The following is a 16,509-nucleotide window of genomic DNA, read 5'->3' as shown; positions in this document are numbered from 1 at the left end:
TGTGCTGAGGGTTCCAGTGGCAGAAGCTTTGGGAATCAGATGCGGTCTGTATCACCCCTCAGAGCTCCTCACAAAGGTAGAGGGAGACCCAGGAGCCTGGGGGCAAGTGAGGCTAGGTCCCACCCCAGAGGAGGGTCAGGGTCAGCCAGAGGAGGGAGGGGAGCACAGAGCCTGCTTGGGACCCTCTCTTTCTCCCTCTCTCTGCCCCTCCCCCACTCATGCTGTCTCTGTCTCTCTCAAAATAAGTAAATAAATAAATATTGAAAACAAAAGAGAATAAAACTGCTATAAAAATCCATGTGCATTCCCGCCAGCAATGAACGAGCGTTCCTATAGCTCCACACCATCACCAGCATTTAGTGTTGTGGATGTTTTGGATTTTGGCTATTCTAGTAGGTGGGTAGTAGTATCTCATTACTGTTTGAATCCCAAGCTGTGCTTTCTAAATCATCTCCAATGGTGGCTGCCAGAGGAGAACCCATGATTTACCTTGTCACCTGAAACCTTTCTATTCAGTGATAAAAGGGGGGCAATTGATATGAGGTCAGGTTCTTGCATTTCAAGCCAAATGTACAGGAGGAGACATCCGGGGGGCTCCCCTCATTCATACAATAGTCAATGTGCCCTGAAAACGGTGCCTGGAGTCAGGAGGTAATTTAGTTGCATTTGTTGAATGTATGAATGAATGAATGAATGAGTGAATGAGTGGATGAATAAATGAGGGCGTGAGGATCAGACCTGGCCCCAGACCCATGTTTTCAGCGGGAACAGTAGCCTTGGCCCTCATTCCCCCAAAGTCATCTCTGCAGCTCCCCACTGCACGGTGGTCCCATCTCTCGGGGACTGAGGCTGACCTCTACCCTCAGGACACCTTCTGTCCTGGCCATGATGAGTTGGCCCCAGTCTTGGGGCTGCACAGATTCAAGGGTGATTCATGACCTCTGTTGGAGCTGGCAGAGCAGGACGTGGGCAGGGAGCTGTAGGTCTGATGTTCCTAAGCTAAGAAAAGATTTGAAGAAAGATGACCAGCAAATTAGGACCTGGGGTGGAGGAATTCAGGGTCCCCTTCCAGCAAGATGAGATGAGACAGTGGTGCCCAGAGGAAGCCCAGCCCCCAGGCCTCTTCGCTGTTAGCCTCCACAGCATGGGTTTAGGAGGAGCCCAGGAGAGCTGTTGGGGCTGAATCTGGACCCCATTCTCGGTGGAGACTTGACTTCCAGACAGCCGGGCTGGGGTGCAGGGGGCACATAAGGAGACCAGCCATGAGGATCTGGAAGCCCAAGGCAGGTGGAACAAGCCAGACCGGTAAGCTGTAGGGAGAGATGCTTCAGAGACCAGGCAGGGAAAGTGCTAGAAACTTCATCCTTTAGCCTCATTGGTTAAGAAAATATCATTCAGGGGACACCTGGGTGGCTCGGTCAGTTAAGCATCTGACTTTGACTCAGGTCATGATCTCATGGTTCGTGAGTTCAAGCTCCACGTCAGGCTCTGTGCTGACAGCTCAGAGCTTGGAGCCTGTTTTGGATTCTCTGTCTCCCTCTCTCTCTGTCCCTCCCCTGCTTGTGCAATCTCTCTCTCTCTCTCTCTCTCTCTCTCTCTCTCAAAAATAAATAAACATTGAAAAATACTGGGAAAAAAAGGAAGAAAAGAAAACTCCATTCAGGACATATCTGGCATCAAACAGAACAAACCCAATGCCCCAGGTGCTGGCAGGGCCCTTCCCACTGTGGTATCCTTTCTGGGTGGGGCTGCCACAGCTTCTCCTGCTCTGACCAGCTTCACCCTGCTCTTGGTGAACTTCCTCTGTGGTTGCAAAGCTTCTCAGAAGTACAGACCCTCCAGAGAGAGAGAGAGAGAAAAAAAAAAAAAAAAGAAGTAAGGATCCACGAGAAGGAGACTCATGGGGAAGGAGAAGTTGTGTTTCTTTCTTTTTTTTCTAACATACTTTTAAAATATAGATACATATATTGTTTTTTTTTAATTTTGTTAAAGTTTATTTATTTTTGAGAGGCAGAGAGAGAATGAGACACAGAATCCGAAGCAGCCTCCAGGCGCTGAGCTGTTAGCACAGAGCCTCACACGGGGTTCGAACTCACGATTCCCAAGATCATGACCCGAGCCAAAGTCAGATGCCTAGCCAGACTGAGCCACTCAGGTGCCTCAAAATATATACATTGTTAAGTTTATTTTTTATTCTGAGAGCGAGAGAGGGAGAGGGAGAGGCAGAGAGATAGAGAGAAGAGAGAGAGAGAGAGAGAGAGAGAGAGAATCCCAAGGAGCTCCACAATGCCAGCAGAGACTGATGCAGGGCTCAAACCCACAAACCATGAGATCATGACCTGAGCCAAAATCAAGAGTCAGGCTCTGAACTGTCTGAGCCCCCCAGGTGCCCCAGCCGTGTTTCCTTCTTAGAAGAGCAATGTGTCCCTGTGCTCTCCACTTCTCTGTCTCCGCTAATTCTGGGTTACAACATGTGCTAAAGTGAACACATGAGGAACTGTGCCAGTCTAGAGCTGTTTAAGGGCATGGGGGCTTTGGCACCCGGCTCCTAGTGGAAACACGTTTGCTGGAAAATGCTCCCCGGCCCCAGTACCTAATTTATAATTTCTGTCTTTCTCTGTACCCTGGACAGTGGGTGTAAGAGACAAGTTTTGCTTGACAGTTTTCATGGGAACCAAAGGGGTTCCCAGAAATGTGTGTGTGTGTGTGTGTGTGTGTGTGTGTGTGGTGGGGGGGAGGTGTTCAGGACAGACGACAGATGCCTACTCCAATGCATTCTCTTGGATGAAGTCCTGAGAGTAGCAATCCAACCACAGAAACTTCACAAAGACATAGAGGTTGTTGAATATCAACAGTAAGGCACTATGGGAAAAGCTGGCATCAGGGCAGCAACTGTCAGTAGCCTTGTACCCTTTTGGGCCAGCTGGCCTTGCCCCCCAAGAGCTGGTTGTCACCTGAATCTGGTTGCACCTTGAGGAGGCTGGATCCAGGGAAGTTTTCACAAAGGTGGACCTTTGGAGCTGGTGGGCTGTGGACCTTGGTCCCCAAAACAGTGACTCACTGGGTCTTAGTCTGACTCAAAGTCTGTCTTCTCTGGGCACAGTGGAATTTCAGGCCCGCCACTGACCAGAGCTCCAAACCAAGCATCAAGTGGGAGAAGGTTTTTCATTGGCTGAAGGGCAAAGGGAAGGCGCTATAGCTTCCCAGTGGGTGGGGGTTTTTCCCAGCTTCCAGGCTGGGCACAGGAATTCGCTTCTCCTTTACCCACTGGTGAGGCATCTTCCCGTGGCCTCCTGAGGCTGAGAACCAGGGCCTACTTATTAGCACAAAGGGCAGGGTGGACAAGTCCCCTAGGTGTTCAGAGGGAAATATTCCTCATAGAACCAAGAACTGGGGCATGGGGAAAATGGTGAGATGTTGCTCAGAGGGCACAAACTTTCAGTTTTAAGATAAATTCTGGGCTCTAATGTATAGTATGAAGACTATAGTTAATAATACTGTGCTGTATATTTGAAATTTGCTGATGGTGGATATATTTTTTTGTTTATTTATTTATTTTGAGAGAGAGAGTGCATGGGTAAAGCAGAGAGAGAGAGAGAGAGAGAGAGAGAGAATCCCAACCAGGCTCCGCACTGTTAGCACAGAGCCTGACGTGAGGCTCAGACTCACAAACTGTGAGATCATGATCTGAACTGAAACCAAGAGTCAGATGCTTAACCAACTGAGCTACCCACATGCCCCTTTACCATTTTATTTTTAAGTAATCTCTACAACCAGCATGGGGCTTGAACTCACAACCCTGAGATCAAGAGTTGCACACTCCACTGACTGAGCCACCCAGGCACCCTATCTTAGACATTTTTAATCATTAAGATTATTTAAACAAATTAATTATTAAGATTATTTACACATCATCATTTAGGAAAGGTAACATCACTTCCCTCAGACAGTTTTCCTGAATGCCCTCCCCAACCTTGAGGTAGTTTCTGAGGCCCAGCAGCCCTGAGGAACAGAGGCAGCACCCAGGAAGCCCCAGGCCTGGAGGGGTGAGGGGCAGGGAGCCCTGGGGAGCCAGGACAGAGGAGGAAGATGGGGGGTGGAGGTGGAGGAAGGCCGGCACTGGAGCTAGGCCCAGAGAGACTCCTGGTCCCTCTTCTGCTTGGCTGTCAGAGCGGTGTCCTCCCAGGGCAGAGGGGCGATGCCCCAGAACCAGGAGCCCACCATCTGTGTGTGTGTGTGTGTGTGCGGGCACACACACGGGCATCTGTCAGGTTCTCATGGGCACAAGTCATCCGAACCCAACCTGACTTAAGAAACAACCCTATAAACCAGAAGTCTGGACATAAAGTGTGCTGAGCTGGTGTCAGGGAGGACAGGGCTTGGGCTCCAGGCCAGCAGCTCTGACCATGAGCCCCGTGGGGCAGGGGCATTTGCTGCCTGCAGGAATGGAACAGGTGCTGGCTCTCTGGCACCCCCTGACTCCCCAGGAGGGCCCTGAGCTCTGTCCCTGAGCTGTGCCGAGCAAGGAGGGTGTCCGGGCTTCACCTTAGCACTCCCAGCCTCAGTCACTGCGTCCTAAGGACTCAGAGGCATTTCTTCCACAGCCCACGTCTCCTCTGGAAATGGGGTCCAGGGGTCAGAAGGTTCTGTTCATCTGTCTTTCTGAGCGGCTGTGTCTTTGGTGAGAAGATCAAGGACAAGTTCATGTAGACAGACTGTCGTTACTGAGGCCCTTCAACCAAAGGACAACACCAACCAATATGAGCAAGATGGGCACCTTCACGAACACCAGAAGGATGTAGCGGTTCCTGCAAGAGGGGACAGAGCCGTCAGGCCCCAGGCACCCCAGGCGCTGTCACGCTTGCTTCCCTGACACAGTGGGCACTAGCCAGCCTGGCCAAGCCTGTGACCCTACTCTGGCCAAGCCCCGCAGCCCTACTCTGAAGGCTGCCATGAACCTTAATGGCCCAACCACAAGGGCATCTCAGAAGTAACTTCAACTTTTTGGTTTTTCTTTGTCCTGGGTCCACCTTCTTTTCTTTTTTCTTTATTAAAAAATTGTTTTAACATTTATTTTTTGAGAGAGAGACACACAGAGCTAGAGCAGGGAAGGGCAGAGAGAAGAGGGAAACAGAATGTGAAGCAGGCTCCAAGCTCTGAGCTGTCAGCACGCAAACCGCGAGATCATGATCTGAGCCAAAGTCCGATGCTTAACTGACTGAGCCACCCAGGTGCCCCAGGGGCTCGTGTTCCTTTCTAATCCCCCCTTCTGTGGCTCCCCTTTCCCAGAGTGCCTCTTGGCACAGTAGGGTCCCTCACAACAGGCTGTGTGCCTGCTTCTGTGACTTTGCTATGTAGTGGCACGCACTAGGTCATCAGGTTTTTTTTTGTTGACAACTAAATGGGCAGATGATGTTTATAGAGAAAAAGATTCTACAGAGTGGCTTCCCGGGGAGGGCTGGCATGGGGAGACAGGGGTGAGGAGTGAGATGGGCAGGAGCAATGGAGGGGGGCACTTTGGGCCTTGACCTTGGCTGTGGCGGCTCTGGCATCATGTGAGGGCACAGAAGCAGAGTAGGAGAGGCCCCAAGTAGGGGTGGGTAAGGACGGCAGCCACTCACCTGCTGTAGGAGACAGACGATACCCCTGCACGGCCATTGGTGGTTCTCCTGGATAGCATGCTCGCCAAGGTGGTCAGAAGTGTTCCCTCTAGACACGGGCAGAGTCAGTCACAAGTTATGGGCACAGACAGGGCACTCGTGCGCGGCTAGTGCCCTGCTAGCCCTCCCCGGGAGCTGCCCTGCCCCTGCACTGGGCATTGCGTCTCTGGATACAGTCCCCATGCTTCTCCCTTGCTGCTGAGTCTTCAGAATTGCAGCATAGTTGCTTTCCATCACTTTAAAGTGTGACAAGAAGAAATAAAAATGAAATAAGAAGAAGCACTGTACTTGCTTGGGGGGAGAGAGATAAATCTTTCCACCTTCTCTCTGCTTATCCCTCTTAGGTGGGACTCTTGGCTGGGGGCAAGTCCCTGGTCTTTTCTCTCAAGTGGTGCCTGAGCTGGGCTCGAGGACAGGTGGTTCCGGAAGTGAGGTGACCCAGTTATTTGGATGGTGAGGAGGAGGAGGACTTTGGAGGACTGGTGAACCACATTCTGGTTCAATCGTGAGCAATGGTTGTGATAAGTTAAACATCTTCATGAGGCACTATGAAGACGATTTATGGTGGCCTACTGGTCATGGATTCCTGAGTCACCATGACCTGTTTTTTTAGTTGAGTCCCAGGCCTGAGGAGACCCCAGGACTGCCAGAGGGGCCCCGTGACATTAGCTTAATGGTCAAAGCCTTCCTTTTGCCTTAAAGCATCCACTGTTACACCAGCCCCTTTCTGGGTCCCTCTAACTCCCTGCTCCCTCTTATGCAGCCAGGAAAAAATAGAGAAGAGAGTGACTGGGGTCCCACAGCCACTATGGATTGGCCAAGCTCCTGGGGTTCAGTGCTGGGGCCCTCTGGGTTTCCCCAGGTGTCTCCCCTTCTCCTCTCTGTGTAATGGCGGGTCTGGAGTGTGACTGTCAGAGAGTGACCACTTCCTAGAGTAATGTCTGCGGGCGTCCAAGGTCAAGCCAGAACTCTGATGGGAGAATGTGGGGCTGCCAGGGCTTTCTGGTCCACAGGAAAGCAGGCCTGGGCTGTGGGCATCGAAGGCAGGGTCCACGTCCCCACCCCCACCCCGATGCTGGCCAGCCCTGCCCTGCATCAGCTGGATGCCTCAGGGAACCTCAGATGGTGATGAAGACGCTGTTCTCAGGCACTCAACTATTTTCCTTCTGCCCTCGGGCAGGAGGAACCTCAATCTTTCTGTCCTGAGCACGAGGGCCTCACTGTGTACATGAGAAAGTTCTCACCTGGCTCAATGGTCACTCTGATAGGTGCCCCGAGGTCAGGTCCACTCTTGCTGATACCGCACCAGTAAGTGTCTGTGTCATCTTGCCTGACTTTCTCCATGGTCACTGTGAGGAAGTGGTGACTCTGGTTGTCCCCAATGGACACACGGTCTCCCTTCACTTCTAGCTGTGATCCTGTGGTTCGAACGAGGGTCCTGCACAACTCCCAGTATGCTCCACGACACCACCACTTCCCATAGGTCTCCCATCTTGGTTTATAGTCACACCGCACAGTCACAGATCCGCCCTCTAAGCCCCTCACGGACTCTGGGCCTTGGATGGAGAGGCAACCTAGAAGACAGAATCCCAAGATACATCTTCTGCTACCTGAGCCCCATGGGCTCAAGTGGCCCCAGGCTGGTGTCCAAGGACTGATCCAGGGTCCTCGCCTTCTGGGCCACGCCCTGGCTCACCCTGAACATCCACCTCCTCCATCCAGCTTCCCTGTCAGCTCTCTTGGTGACAATGTCCCGGCCTCTTGGGTCCCTCATCTCATGAGCCCTGTTCACAGCAACAAAACTCCCGAACCTCTGACACTATCTTTCCTGGTCTTCTCAGCTCAGCCCTCATTTAACCTCTTCCTTCTCTGACTGCTCATCTCAGAGGCCTCTGCTGATTTCTCTTCTTCCCTCTTTAAATCTTGGTGCAGACAGTGGTGTGTTGGTAAATAAATACTTAACAACTAGGCCTCTGGGGGAGAAAATCTCTGTCTGTAGCATTTTTCCAATTTCTGTAGTGTAACTATTCCCACCCTGGCTGGTTTCAGACAATCGAGGCAATGTCACTGGCCACACAGCTCGAAAGAGAGGCCCCAAGTCAGTTGTTGTGAGTCAGTGTGATCCAGTCTGAGAACACCTCGGCAGTAGCCCAGGGTCCCCTCTCCAGGTCTCATGTTGTCCCACTTTATTACACCCCCATGGAGGGATTCTCCATTTCTATGATTTCAGTTACTGTCAATATGCTGATGGTCCCCCAAATCCCATGTTTGTGGCCCAAATTCTCCCCTTAGCTCCAGTCTACCATTTCCAGACACACACTATACATCTCTACCCCAAAATCAATAGTTACAGAACTAAATCCACCTGGAACTTGGTCTTCTTCAGTATTTCTTTTTTCTAGTGGAGGGCTCACATAGCATGCTAGCAAAGGTCAACTGGGAGTGGGACGGGTTAAGGACAAGCACAAGTGCAAAGGGTATTCTGCTCTGGGGACTGAGCCAGCTAAGCTGACCATATGTGGCTGGACAGACACTCTTTGTCCTTGGCAATGATCACTTGTGCCTTGGTCACATGGACGTGAACAATCACAGAGAAGCAGAGGAACACAATGGAAGCCTCTCCTGACTGTCTTAGATGGAGAGCCTCAGGGCCAGGCCAGGGAGGTGGGGGCGTCTGCATGGGGCAGAGGGAGTCAGGTCTGTGGTACCAGGAAGGTGAACCTCTTCACACCTCAAACCTTCTCCCTGATGCTATTTTAGGTCACTTGAGGTTTGCATTTGTGGTTGGCAGAATTATGCCCCACCAAAGACATTGATGTCCTAATCCTAAGAATGTGTGAATATGTCACCTTACAGGGCCAAAGGGAATTTGCAGATGTGATTAAGTTATCAGCCTTGAGGTAGGGTGATTATCCTGCATTATTCAGTTGGGTCTGAGGTCGTCACCAAGGTCCTTATAAGATGAAAACGAGGGTGTCAGAGTAAGGGGGAGATTGGAAGATGCTACATTGCCGGCTTTGAGGGAAGACAAAAGGATCATAAGCCAAAGAATGTAGGCAGCCTCTCAAAGCTGAACAAGGTGAGAAAGAGGATTCTTCTCCAGGACCTCTGGAGGGAATCCAGCTTTGCCTACAACTTGATTTCAGCCAGTCAGACTATTTTGGACTTCTGACTTTCAGAACTGCAAGATAGTAAATGTTGTCATTTCAAGCCACTAAGTTTGTGGTAATTTGTTACAGCAGCCTTTGGAAATAAAAGTAGTATTCCATCAGTAGAATGAGCTCTATCTATGCTTTTCCAACCAACTGTGTTTCAGGGAGCCTTGGTGGCTCAGTTGGTTAAGTGTCCGACTTTGGTTTGGGTCATGATCTCATGGTTCGTGAGTTCCAGCCCCACACTGGGTTCTGTGCTGACAGCTCAGAGCCAGAAACCTGCTTCACATTCTGTGTCTCCCTCTCTCTCTGCCCCCGCACCCCACCCATACTCTGCTTCTCTCTCTCTTTCAAAAATAAACTTAAAAAATTTTAAAAAAACCTAATTGCGCCACTAACGCACTTGAAGGAGATCTTGGCATCTTCATTAGTCCTGTCCTTCCCTTTTCCCTCTACAACTGGTTGGTAAACAAGTTAGTCAACTCTGCCTCAAAAATGTTTCTCAAAATGATTCTCTTCTTTCCTCCCCTCCATTCGTGATGACAGCATGACACAGCAGAAAGAGAGTGAATGTGGACACAGAAAGACACGTCTACCGCACGCTACTTGGGAAATCTTGGGCAAGCTACTTAACTTCCCTGGGTATTGCTTCTTGGTTTGCAAAATGGCTGTGCTACTTTCCACTCTGCAGGTTGTTGTAACACTCGGGTACATGTCAAACCGCAGACCATCTTTCAGAGGTTGCCTCACCAGTGAGAGACTGTCACTAGGTCAGGAGCTCATCTGGTGCCTAGATCATGGCTGTGGCATCTGGCAAGATTTCTCCACTGCACCCCCTTCTCCGGTGCCTTCTGCATATCACTGCTGGAGTCATGTGCTAAAACTGTCCCCATCCCGTCCTCAGCAGCACTTGTCATGAGCAGATCTCATGATCTCTTCTGCAACCACTTGCCACTGTCTCAGGATGATTTAAAACTCTTTAGTTGGGCATTCAATTTTTTTCTTTCTTCCATTTAGATCCAAGTTCTCTGTCCACCACTGTTTCCTACCCCTCCCTGCCTCCACTGGACCTTATAGCCTGATGCCCCCAATTTTCTCTTCTCTGACCCCTCTCAGGGGCCATGTCACTGCTCACATCCTTCCTTCCATCTGGAAACCCTTCTCCAAGCCCAGCCTGCCTACTGGTCACCTTGTTCCCTTTCCCAACCAGAACTGCTTCGTCCCGTGGCTCCCATGCCTTTATAGGAACCTGGGTGCTGCACTGGTATTTTGTTACCATTACCAGCCTCTCTCACTGTCTCCCTCACTAGGACACTGAGGAGCAGAGATTTTGAGAGAGAGGGACACAGACAGACTCAGTGTACATCTACATCTATATGTAGATGGGAGAGACAGAGACAGAGACAGAGTGTGAGCAGGGGAGGGGCAGAGAGAGAGGGGAAGACACAGAATCCGAAGCAGGCTCCAGACTCTGAGCTGTCAGTACAGAGTGTAATGTGGGGCTCGAACCCACGAATGGTGAGATCATGACCTGAGCTGAAGTTGGATGCTCAACTGACTGAGCCACCCAAGTGTCCCAAGTTTATGATTGTTTTTACAAAGAACCTGGACATCAAGATCTTTGGACAGAATCATTCGATTCTGGCATGCGTAGGAAAAAAAAAACAGGACAGTAGTTGTAAACTTTTATCAGTGGTCAGTGCTGAAATTGGAGTGGAGGGCAGAATTTCACTTCCCTTTTTTTTAAGTTTATTTATTTTTGAGAGAGAGAGAGAGAGAGAGAGAGAGAGACAGAATATGAGCAGGGGAGGGACACAGAGAGAGGGAGACACAGAACCCGAAGCAGGCTCTAGGCTCTGGGTTCTGTCAGCACAGAGCCTGATGCGGGGCTCGAACCCACGAACCATGAGATCATGACCTGAGCTGAAGTCGGACGCTTAACCAACTGAGCCACCCAGGCGCCCCCAGAATGTCACTTTCTAAATCATACATTTCTATTACGTGAAAATGTTTACAACATCACTAAACAAAACAACTAAGAAAAAATGGTAATAAGCAGAAGAACTCAATTAGGAAAAAGGTTGCTAAGGGACACCAATGATGTAAATTAAAATCAAATGCAAGAGTCAGCAGAAAGGGGACCTGGGTGGCTCAGTTGGTTAAGTGTCTGGTCATGATCTCATGGTTAGTGGGTTTGAGCCCTGCGTCGGGCTCTGTGCTGACAGCTCAGAGCCTGGAGCCTGCTTCAGATTCTGTGTCTCCCTCTCTCTCTGCTCCTCCCTTGCTCATGCCCTCTCTCTCTCTCTCTCTCAAAAATAAATACATATTAAAAAAAAAAAAGAGTCAGCAGAAGCGGTCAGACATCGACAATATAGCTACAATCCAAAGCCAAGACTCAGTGTAGATGGTATTTGCCAACAATCAAAGAAGAGAGATGGAAGAGTGGAAGAGAGATGCCACTCCTTCAAAACCGAAGTGTCATTGACCATAGCTTTGTTAATTTAATCTGGCAGTAAGGCATTCATAACGTGATTGGGCTTGTTTTAAAAAGAAATATGTGCAGCATGCCTGGGTGGCTCAGTCGGTTAAGCATCTGACTTGCGCTCAGGTCATGATCTCACCATTTGTGGGTTCAAGCCCTGCGTCGGGCTCTGTGCTGATGACTCAGAGCCTGGAGTCTGCTTTGGATTCTGTGTCTCCCTCTCTCTGCCCCTCCCCTGCTTGTGCTCTGTCTCTGTCTCTCAAAAGTAAATAAACATTAAAAAATTTTTTAAAACAAAATAAAATAAAAAGAAATATGTGGGAGGCTTTTATAAGCACAGCCCGCAATGGGCAGAACCACTCATCAAGTCTTTGTGTTTTGTCGAGAGTTGGTGTGAAGGAAGGACAGCAGTCAGCTCAGAGGAGGACTCGGGAGTGGGACCGATGGGTTTTCAAACCCTAAGCTGTTTGAGTCTCCATTTTTCCTATCCCTGACTCTGAGATGGAAATTCTCTCCCTTCATGTCAATCCCTCAGGGAAGTTTGCCCCATATGCACAATCCTTGGTGAATAGTCTTGTGTCAAAATTGAGAAAACAGTTGCTATCTGAGTTGATAGCAAGTGACAAATGACACAAAATGGGCCAAAGGCAGCCAAGGTCAGGGCTCAGAGCAGAGGGGCTCACGTGGGTGTGGGATGTGCAGAGGGGGTTGAGCCCACCTTGCCTTGCAATGATGGGGCAGGTGTCCCTGCTGGGGTCCCCTTGCAACTGCACCAGCTCGGGCTCCAAAGAGTAATTTCTGGGCTACAGGTCTGTGGTTCTCTGCTTCTACGTGCAGATGCTTACTGAGCACCCGTCTGTGCCAGCACCCTGCCTTCTCCTCTAGGTTGCTGCAGGACCACAAAACTGAGCAGACAAGAATGTCCTACCAGAAGTTGGGTCATTCTGACCTCAGCCCATCCACATTCATTCTTTGTTTCACAGAAGTAACCCCAGAGTGTCTAATGGCCATTTGCTAGTGGGGTGGCTTTTCTTGCATCATTGACTACTTCACCCCCTTCCCTCATTAACTCGCAGAGTTGGAGGAGGATGAGGGACACCCTGTCTTGTCTCTGCGGCACCCACCCTGCCCAAGTCAGAGCAGCCACTGTGCCTCTCAGCCTTCGTCTGGGGGAGAAGACAGTGTGTGTGGCTTATTGTATGTGAGCCTGTGTGCATGTGAGTGTGTGTCTAACTCTGTATGAGTGTGTGAGAGCACAGATGTGAATGGGGGTGTGTGCATCTGACTCTACTGTGTGTGTGTGTTGTGTGTGGGAGCCCAGGCAGCTCACCCTTACCCTTGGCCTCCTGCTGAGCTGGATGTTGGGATTAAGAGAGGAGCAGATGGGGGTCTCTGAACTCAAATGCACAGGTAGAGTCCTGGGGGAGATGAGGGCATTCTGAATTGCTGTTCTTTGGGAATTCTGGGACATTTGGAGTACCACCTAAGGAGCGTAAAAGTCACAGAGAAGCTGCTGCCCTCCCCACCCATCTGCAGGCATTATCATGGGCTTCCTCATCACTGATAAAATCAACAATGGTGGCAATAATTCGAGAATGACCACAGTCCTCATCTATTTATATCTGATCCGAATAACAGGGTCCCACAACGTTACAGCTAGGAAGGGCTTCAGGGACTTTCATTCACACCAGAAATCCAGGTCTTAGAGCAACGAGGGACTTGCTCGTGTCACATGCTCCTGTCAGGACTGGAACTCCAGTCTCCCCACTCCCTAGCTATGCCCTTTTTGGGGGATCCCTGTGGACCAGTCTGTTTTGCCAGATGGTCAGTCTCCTGGCCCAGAGAGAAGACTGTGTGACCCACACACGCAGCATCTGTTCTGCAAACCTCTGAACTGTCCCTAATGTCTTTTTGGTGTGCAGTGGCTTTCCAAGGAGGAAAAGATACACAACCCATCTCCCATCTCCCACCTGGGTTCCTGAGCAATTTTCTCTTTGAAAGGCTTGATTCCTAGGCCTGGCCTCCAAGGGCTTTCGTAATCTTGTCTTGTGTGTTTCCAACCTCATGACCAACCAGTCACCCCATGGCCCCCTGCCCGCTATGGGCCCCCTGCCCACTGTGGGCCCTCAGCCCACGAATGCCCCATCCTTTCTCAAGCCTCCATGTCTTGGCCAAGCACTCCCCTCTCCCTGGAATGCTCTTCTCCCTTCTCTGCTTGAAGGGCTGATCCCTTTCTTCAAGGTTCATCAAACGGATGCTGTCTGTATGGCTTTCTGTATCTCCTTCAGCCAGACTCGCTAGGACCTCTGAGCACACACCATCAATGCTTCAATGTCTTGCCATTTGTTGCTGCTTATCTGCATGTCTTACCCACTGAGCTATCTGGGGTCCTCTTTTTAATTTTTATTAATGTTTATTTATTTTTGAGAGGGAGAGAGACAGAGCATGAGCAGGGGAGGGGCAGAAAGAGAGGGAGACACAGAATCAGAAGCAGCTCCAGGCTCTGAGCTGTCAGCACAGAGCCCAACACGGGGCTCGAACTCATGAACCATGAGATCATAACCTGAGCCGAAGTCGGACGCTTAACCAACTGAGCCACCCAGCCTTCCCATGGGGTCCTCTTTTTTTTTTTTTTAACGTTTATTTATTTTTGAGACAGAGAGAGACAGAGCATGAACAGGGGAGGGGCAGAGAGAGAGAGGGAGAAACAGAATCTGAAACAGGCTCCAGGCTCTGAGCGGTCAGCACAGAGCCCGACACGGGGCTCAAACTCACAGACCGTGAGATCATGACCTGAGCCGAAGTCGGACGCTTAACCGACCGAGCCACCCAGGCGCCCCTGGGTTCCTCTTTTTAATGGCCAGCCCTGTTTCCCTTTTCCCTTCACTTCCTCATGGCCTGGTGTATGCCTGGCACAGAGTAAGACCCCAGTATGCTTTTGCTGAATAAATGAAAAAGAGCCACTTCTCATTTCTCCAGATACGACACTTCCCCTTCAGCCTGGGGTCGCTATCCATCCCCTGCCCTGCCCTAATAGTACGAAGTCCCCAGGGTCCCAGCCGCACTCACCTGGGAGGCTGAGAAGGAGAAGAACTAGCGGCAGCTGCATGGTCCTGCCTCTCGGGCTCCCTGTCCCTCTGGACCCACAACCGGAGCTCGCACTCGGATCCCAGCTGGACTCCCAGAGCTCTGCCGGAGCCCCAGCTTGCACTTTGTTTGACTGGACCGCCTTTGAGTTTCTTACCTATTCACTTCCTTTTATAGAGTATTTCCTGCTTTTAATTATTCAGCAAACTGGGTGCAATTTCTTAGAAGGGCCAGATCACAGGGCACGGAAGTCCCCACTACGTAGGAAAGAGGAGACAGGGCCGTGCAGAGTGAGGAGGGGCAGGATGGTGTGTTTCTGCAGAAGGGTCTCAGCGGGATGCATCGGACCTATTGGGCTTAGGGCCCAAGGGGTACAATAGCCTGCATGTCAGCTCCAGAAACATTTCTCTACCACAGCAGTGGGTCCCAGCAGCGGGGAGCAGAGCCTCCTTCCCACTCAGGTGTCAGGTGAGCAACCTTGGTGCACTTAGAGATGCATTTGCTCAGGCGTTACAACCAAGGGCATAAAAGTGCAGGCTGTAGGGTCAGACAGACCTGGGCTTTAACCCCAAGCACTGCTTACAAGCTGTGTGGCCACGGGCAACCTATTGAACCTTTCTGAGCCTCAGTTTTTGTATCTGTAAACTGGGCTCGTAAGAGTTGTTATAGGAATTAAGTGAGAAAAGGCATGCAGAGTTTTGAGGACACAATCCTGGGATGGGGCTAGCACTCTACATTATTATTAGTGCCCCGGGTGAAGCTTTAGATGCTAGATAGGCAGTCAGACATAATAAGCCTAGGGCAGGAGGCTGAGAGAAGGCTGGTGAACTGGGTTCTCTAATTAGTAATAAAGCAAATTCTAGCCTTAAGCTGACCTAATTTAATTGGAATCCTGATTTATAACCCAGTAGCTAAAACTCTTAAAGAACAGCTTTGTTTTTTTTTTTTTTAGATTTTTTTAAACGTTTGTTGTATTTTTTGCAAGACAGAGCACAAGAAAAGGAGGGACAGAGAGAGAGGAAGACGCAGAATCCAAAGCAGGCTCCAGGTTCTGAGCTGTCAGCACAGAGCCCGACATGGGGCTTGAACCCACAAATGCGAGATCGTCATCTGAGCTGAAGTCAGACACTCAACAAACTGAGCCACTGAGACACCCCCTCCCTTTTTTTAAATTTTTAAACTTAAAAAAAAATTTTTTTATGTTTATTTTATTTCTGAGACAGAGACACAGCGTGAGCAGGAGAGGGGGACACAGAATCTGAAGCAGGCTCCAGACTCTGAGCTGTTGGCCCAGAGCCCAACATGGGGCTTGAACTCACAGACCGTGAGATCATGACCTGAGCCAAGGTTGGATGCTTACTGACTGAGCCACCCAGGTGCCCCTTGAAGAACAACTTTGGGGAACAGATGAAGGTATTTCTTCCCAGGTGTCCAGAGCCAGCTGTGGAGAGAGGAGGTCTTCCTGGAAGTCCTGGGGTCTGGGGCACATTCGGAAGGGCTGAGAGAAGAAGAAGGCTCAGTGCTGTAGTGACACACAGCATATTACCAATCTACAGTAATCAAAACAGTATGGTACCAGCATAAAAACCTCTAGATCGGAATTGAAAGCCCACAAAACTCCCCACATGTAAAGTCAACTAACCTTTGACAAGGGAGCCAAGAGTGGCCAAGGGGGGAAGAAGAGTCTGCTCAAGAAATGGTGATGGAAAAACTGGAGAACCACATGCAGAACAACGGACTTGGACCCCTCACAAATGTTGACTCCAAATGGATTCAGACTTAAATGTAACACCTGAAACTGTAAAACTCTTAGGCAGAAACAGGGAAAAAAGCATCTTGACGTTGGTCTTGGCACAGAGTTTTGGAAATGACATCAAAATGACATCAAAAACACAAGCAACAAAAGCAAAAACTAATACTAAGTAGGACTGGGCTGCATATTAAAAACTTGCTTGTTTTTTAAATGTTTGTTTATTTATTTTGAGAGAGAGCACGTGTGAGTGGGGGAGGAGCAGAGAGAGAGAGAGAAACAGAATCCCAAGCAAGATCCACACTGTTAGCACAGAGCCTGACTCGGGGTTTGAACTCATCAACTGTGAGATCAGGACCTGAGCTGAAACCAAGAGAC

At 49.9% G+C, this 16,509-nt stretch overlaps 1 protein-coding gene across 6 annotated transcripts; it reads right to left on the bottom strand.

The window, feature by feature from the left end:
- Positions 1-216: 216 nt before the first annotated feature.
- Positions 217-14,508, bottom strand: CD300LB (CD300 molecule like family member b). Of its 6 annotated transcripts, none has more exons than XR_006962394.1 (5): positions 14,364-14,503; positions 6,905-7,234; positions 5,622-5,709; positions 4,546-4,808; positions 217-1,310 (listed from the first exon to the last, which is right to left on the bottom strand). XR_006962394.1 is itself a non-coding variant. In XM_047081480.1 (4 exons), the coding sequence occupies exons 1-4, from the start codon at positions 14,401-14,403 to the stop codon at positions 1,151-1,153; spliced, it is 618 nt and encodes a 205-aa protein (XP_046937436.1). In that variant the 5' UTR covers positions 14,404-14,508; the 3' UTR covers positions 217-1,150. The 6 variants fall into 6 exon arrangements, 4 of the variants coding, with proteins under 4 accessions (XP_046937436.1, XP_046937439.1, XP_046937437.1 ...); XR_006962395.1 differs by having other exon boundaries at positions 217-999; XM_047081480.1 differs by lacking the exon at positions 4,546-4,808 and having other exon boundaries at positions 14,364-14,508.
- Between the last annotated feature and the right edge of the window lie 2,001 nt (positions 14,509-16,509).

Source organism: Lynx rufus, unplaced genomic scaffold, assembly GCF_022079265.1.
Source record: "Lynx rufus isolate CCGP_SWC_20201006 ecotype Redwood Valley unplaced genomic scaffold, mLynRuf1.p SCAF_18, whole genome shotgun sequence".
Lineage (NCBI taxonomy): Eukaryota > Metazoa > Chordata > Mammalia > Carnivora > Felidae > Lynx > Lynx rufus.
The sequence above is the reverse complement of the archived record's forward strand: the minus strand, read 5'-3'. Positions and strand labels throughout refer to the sequence as shown.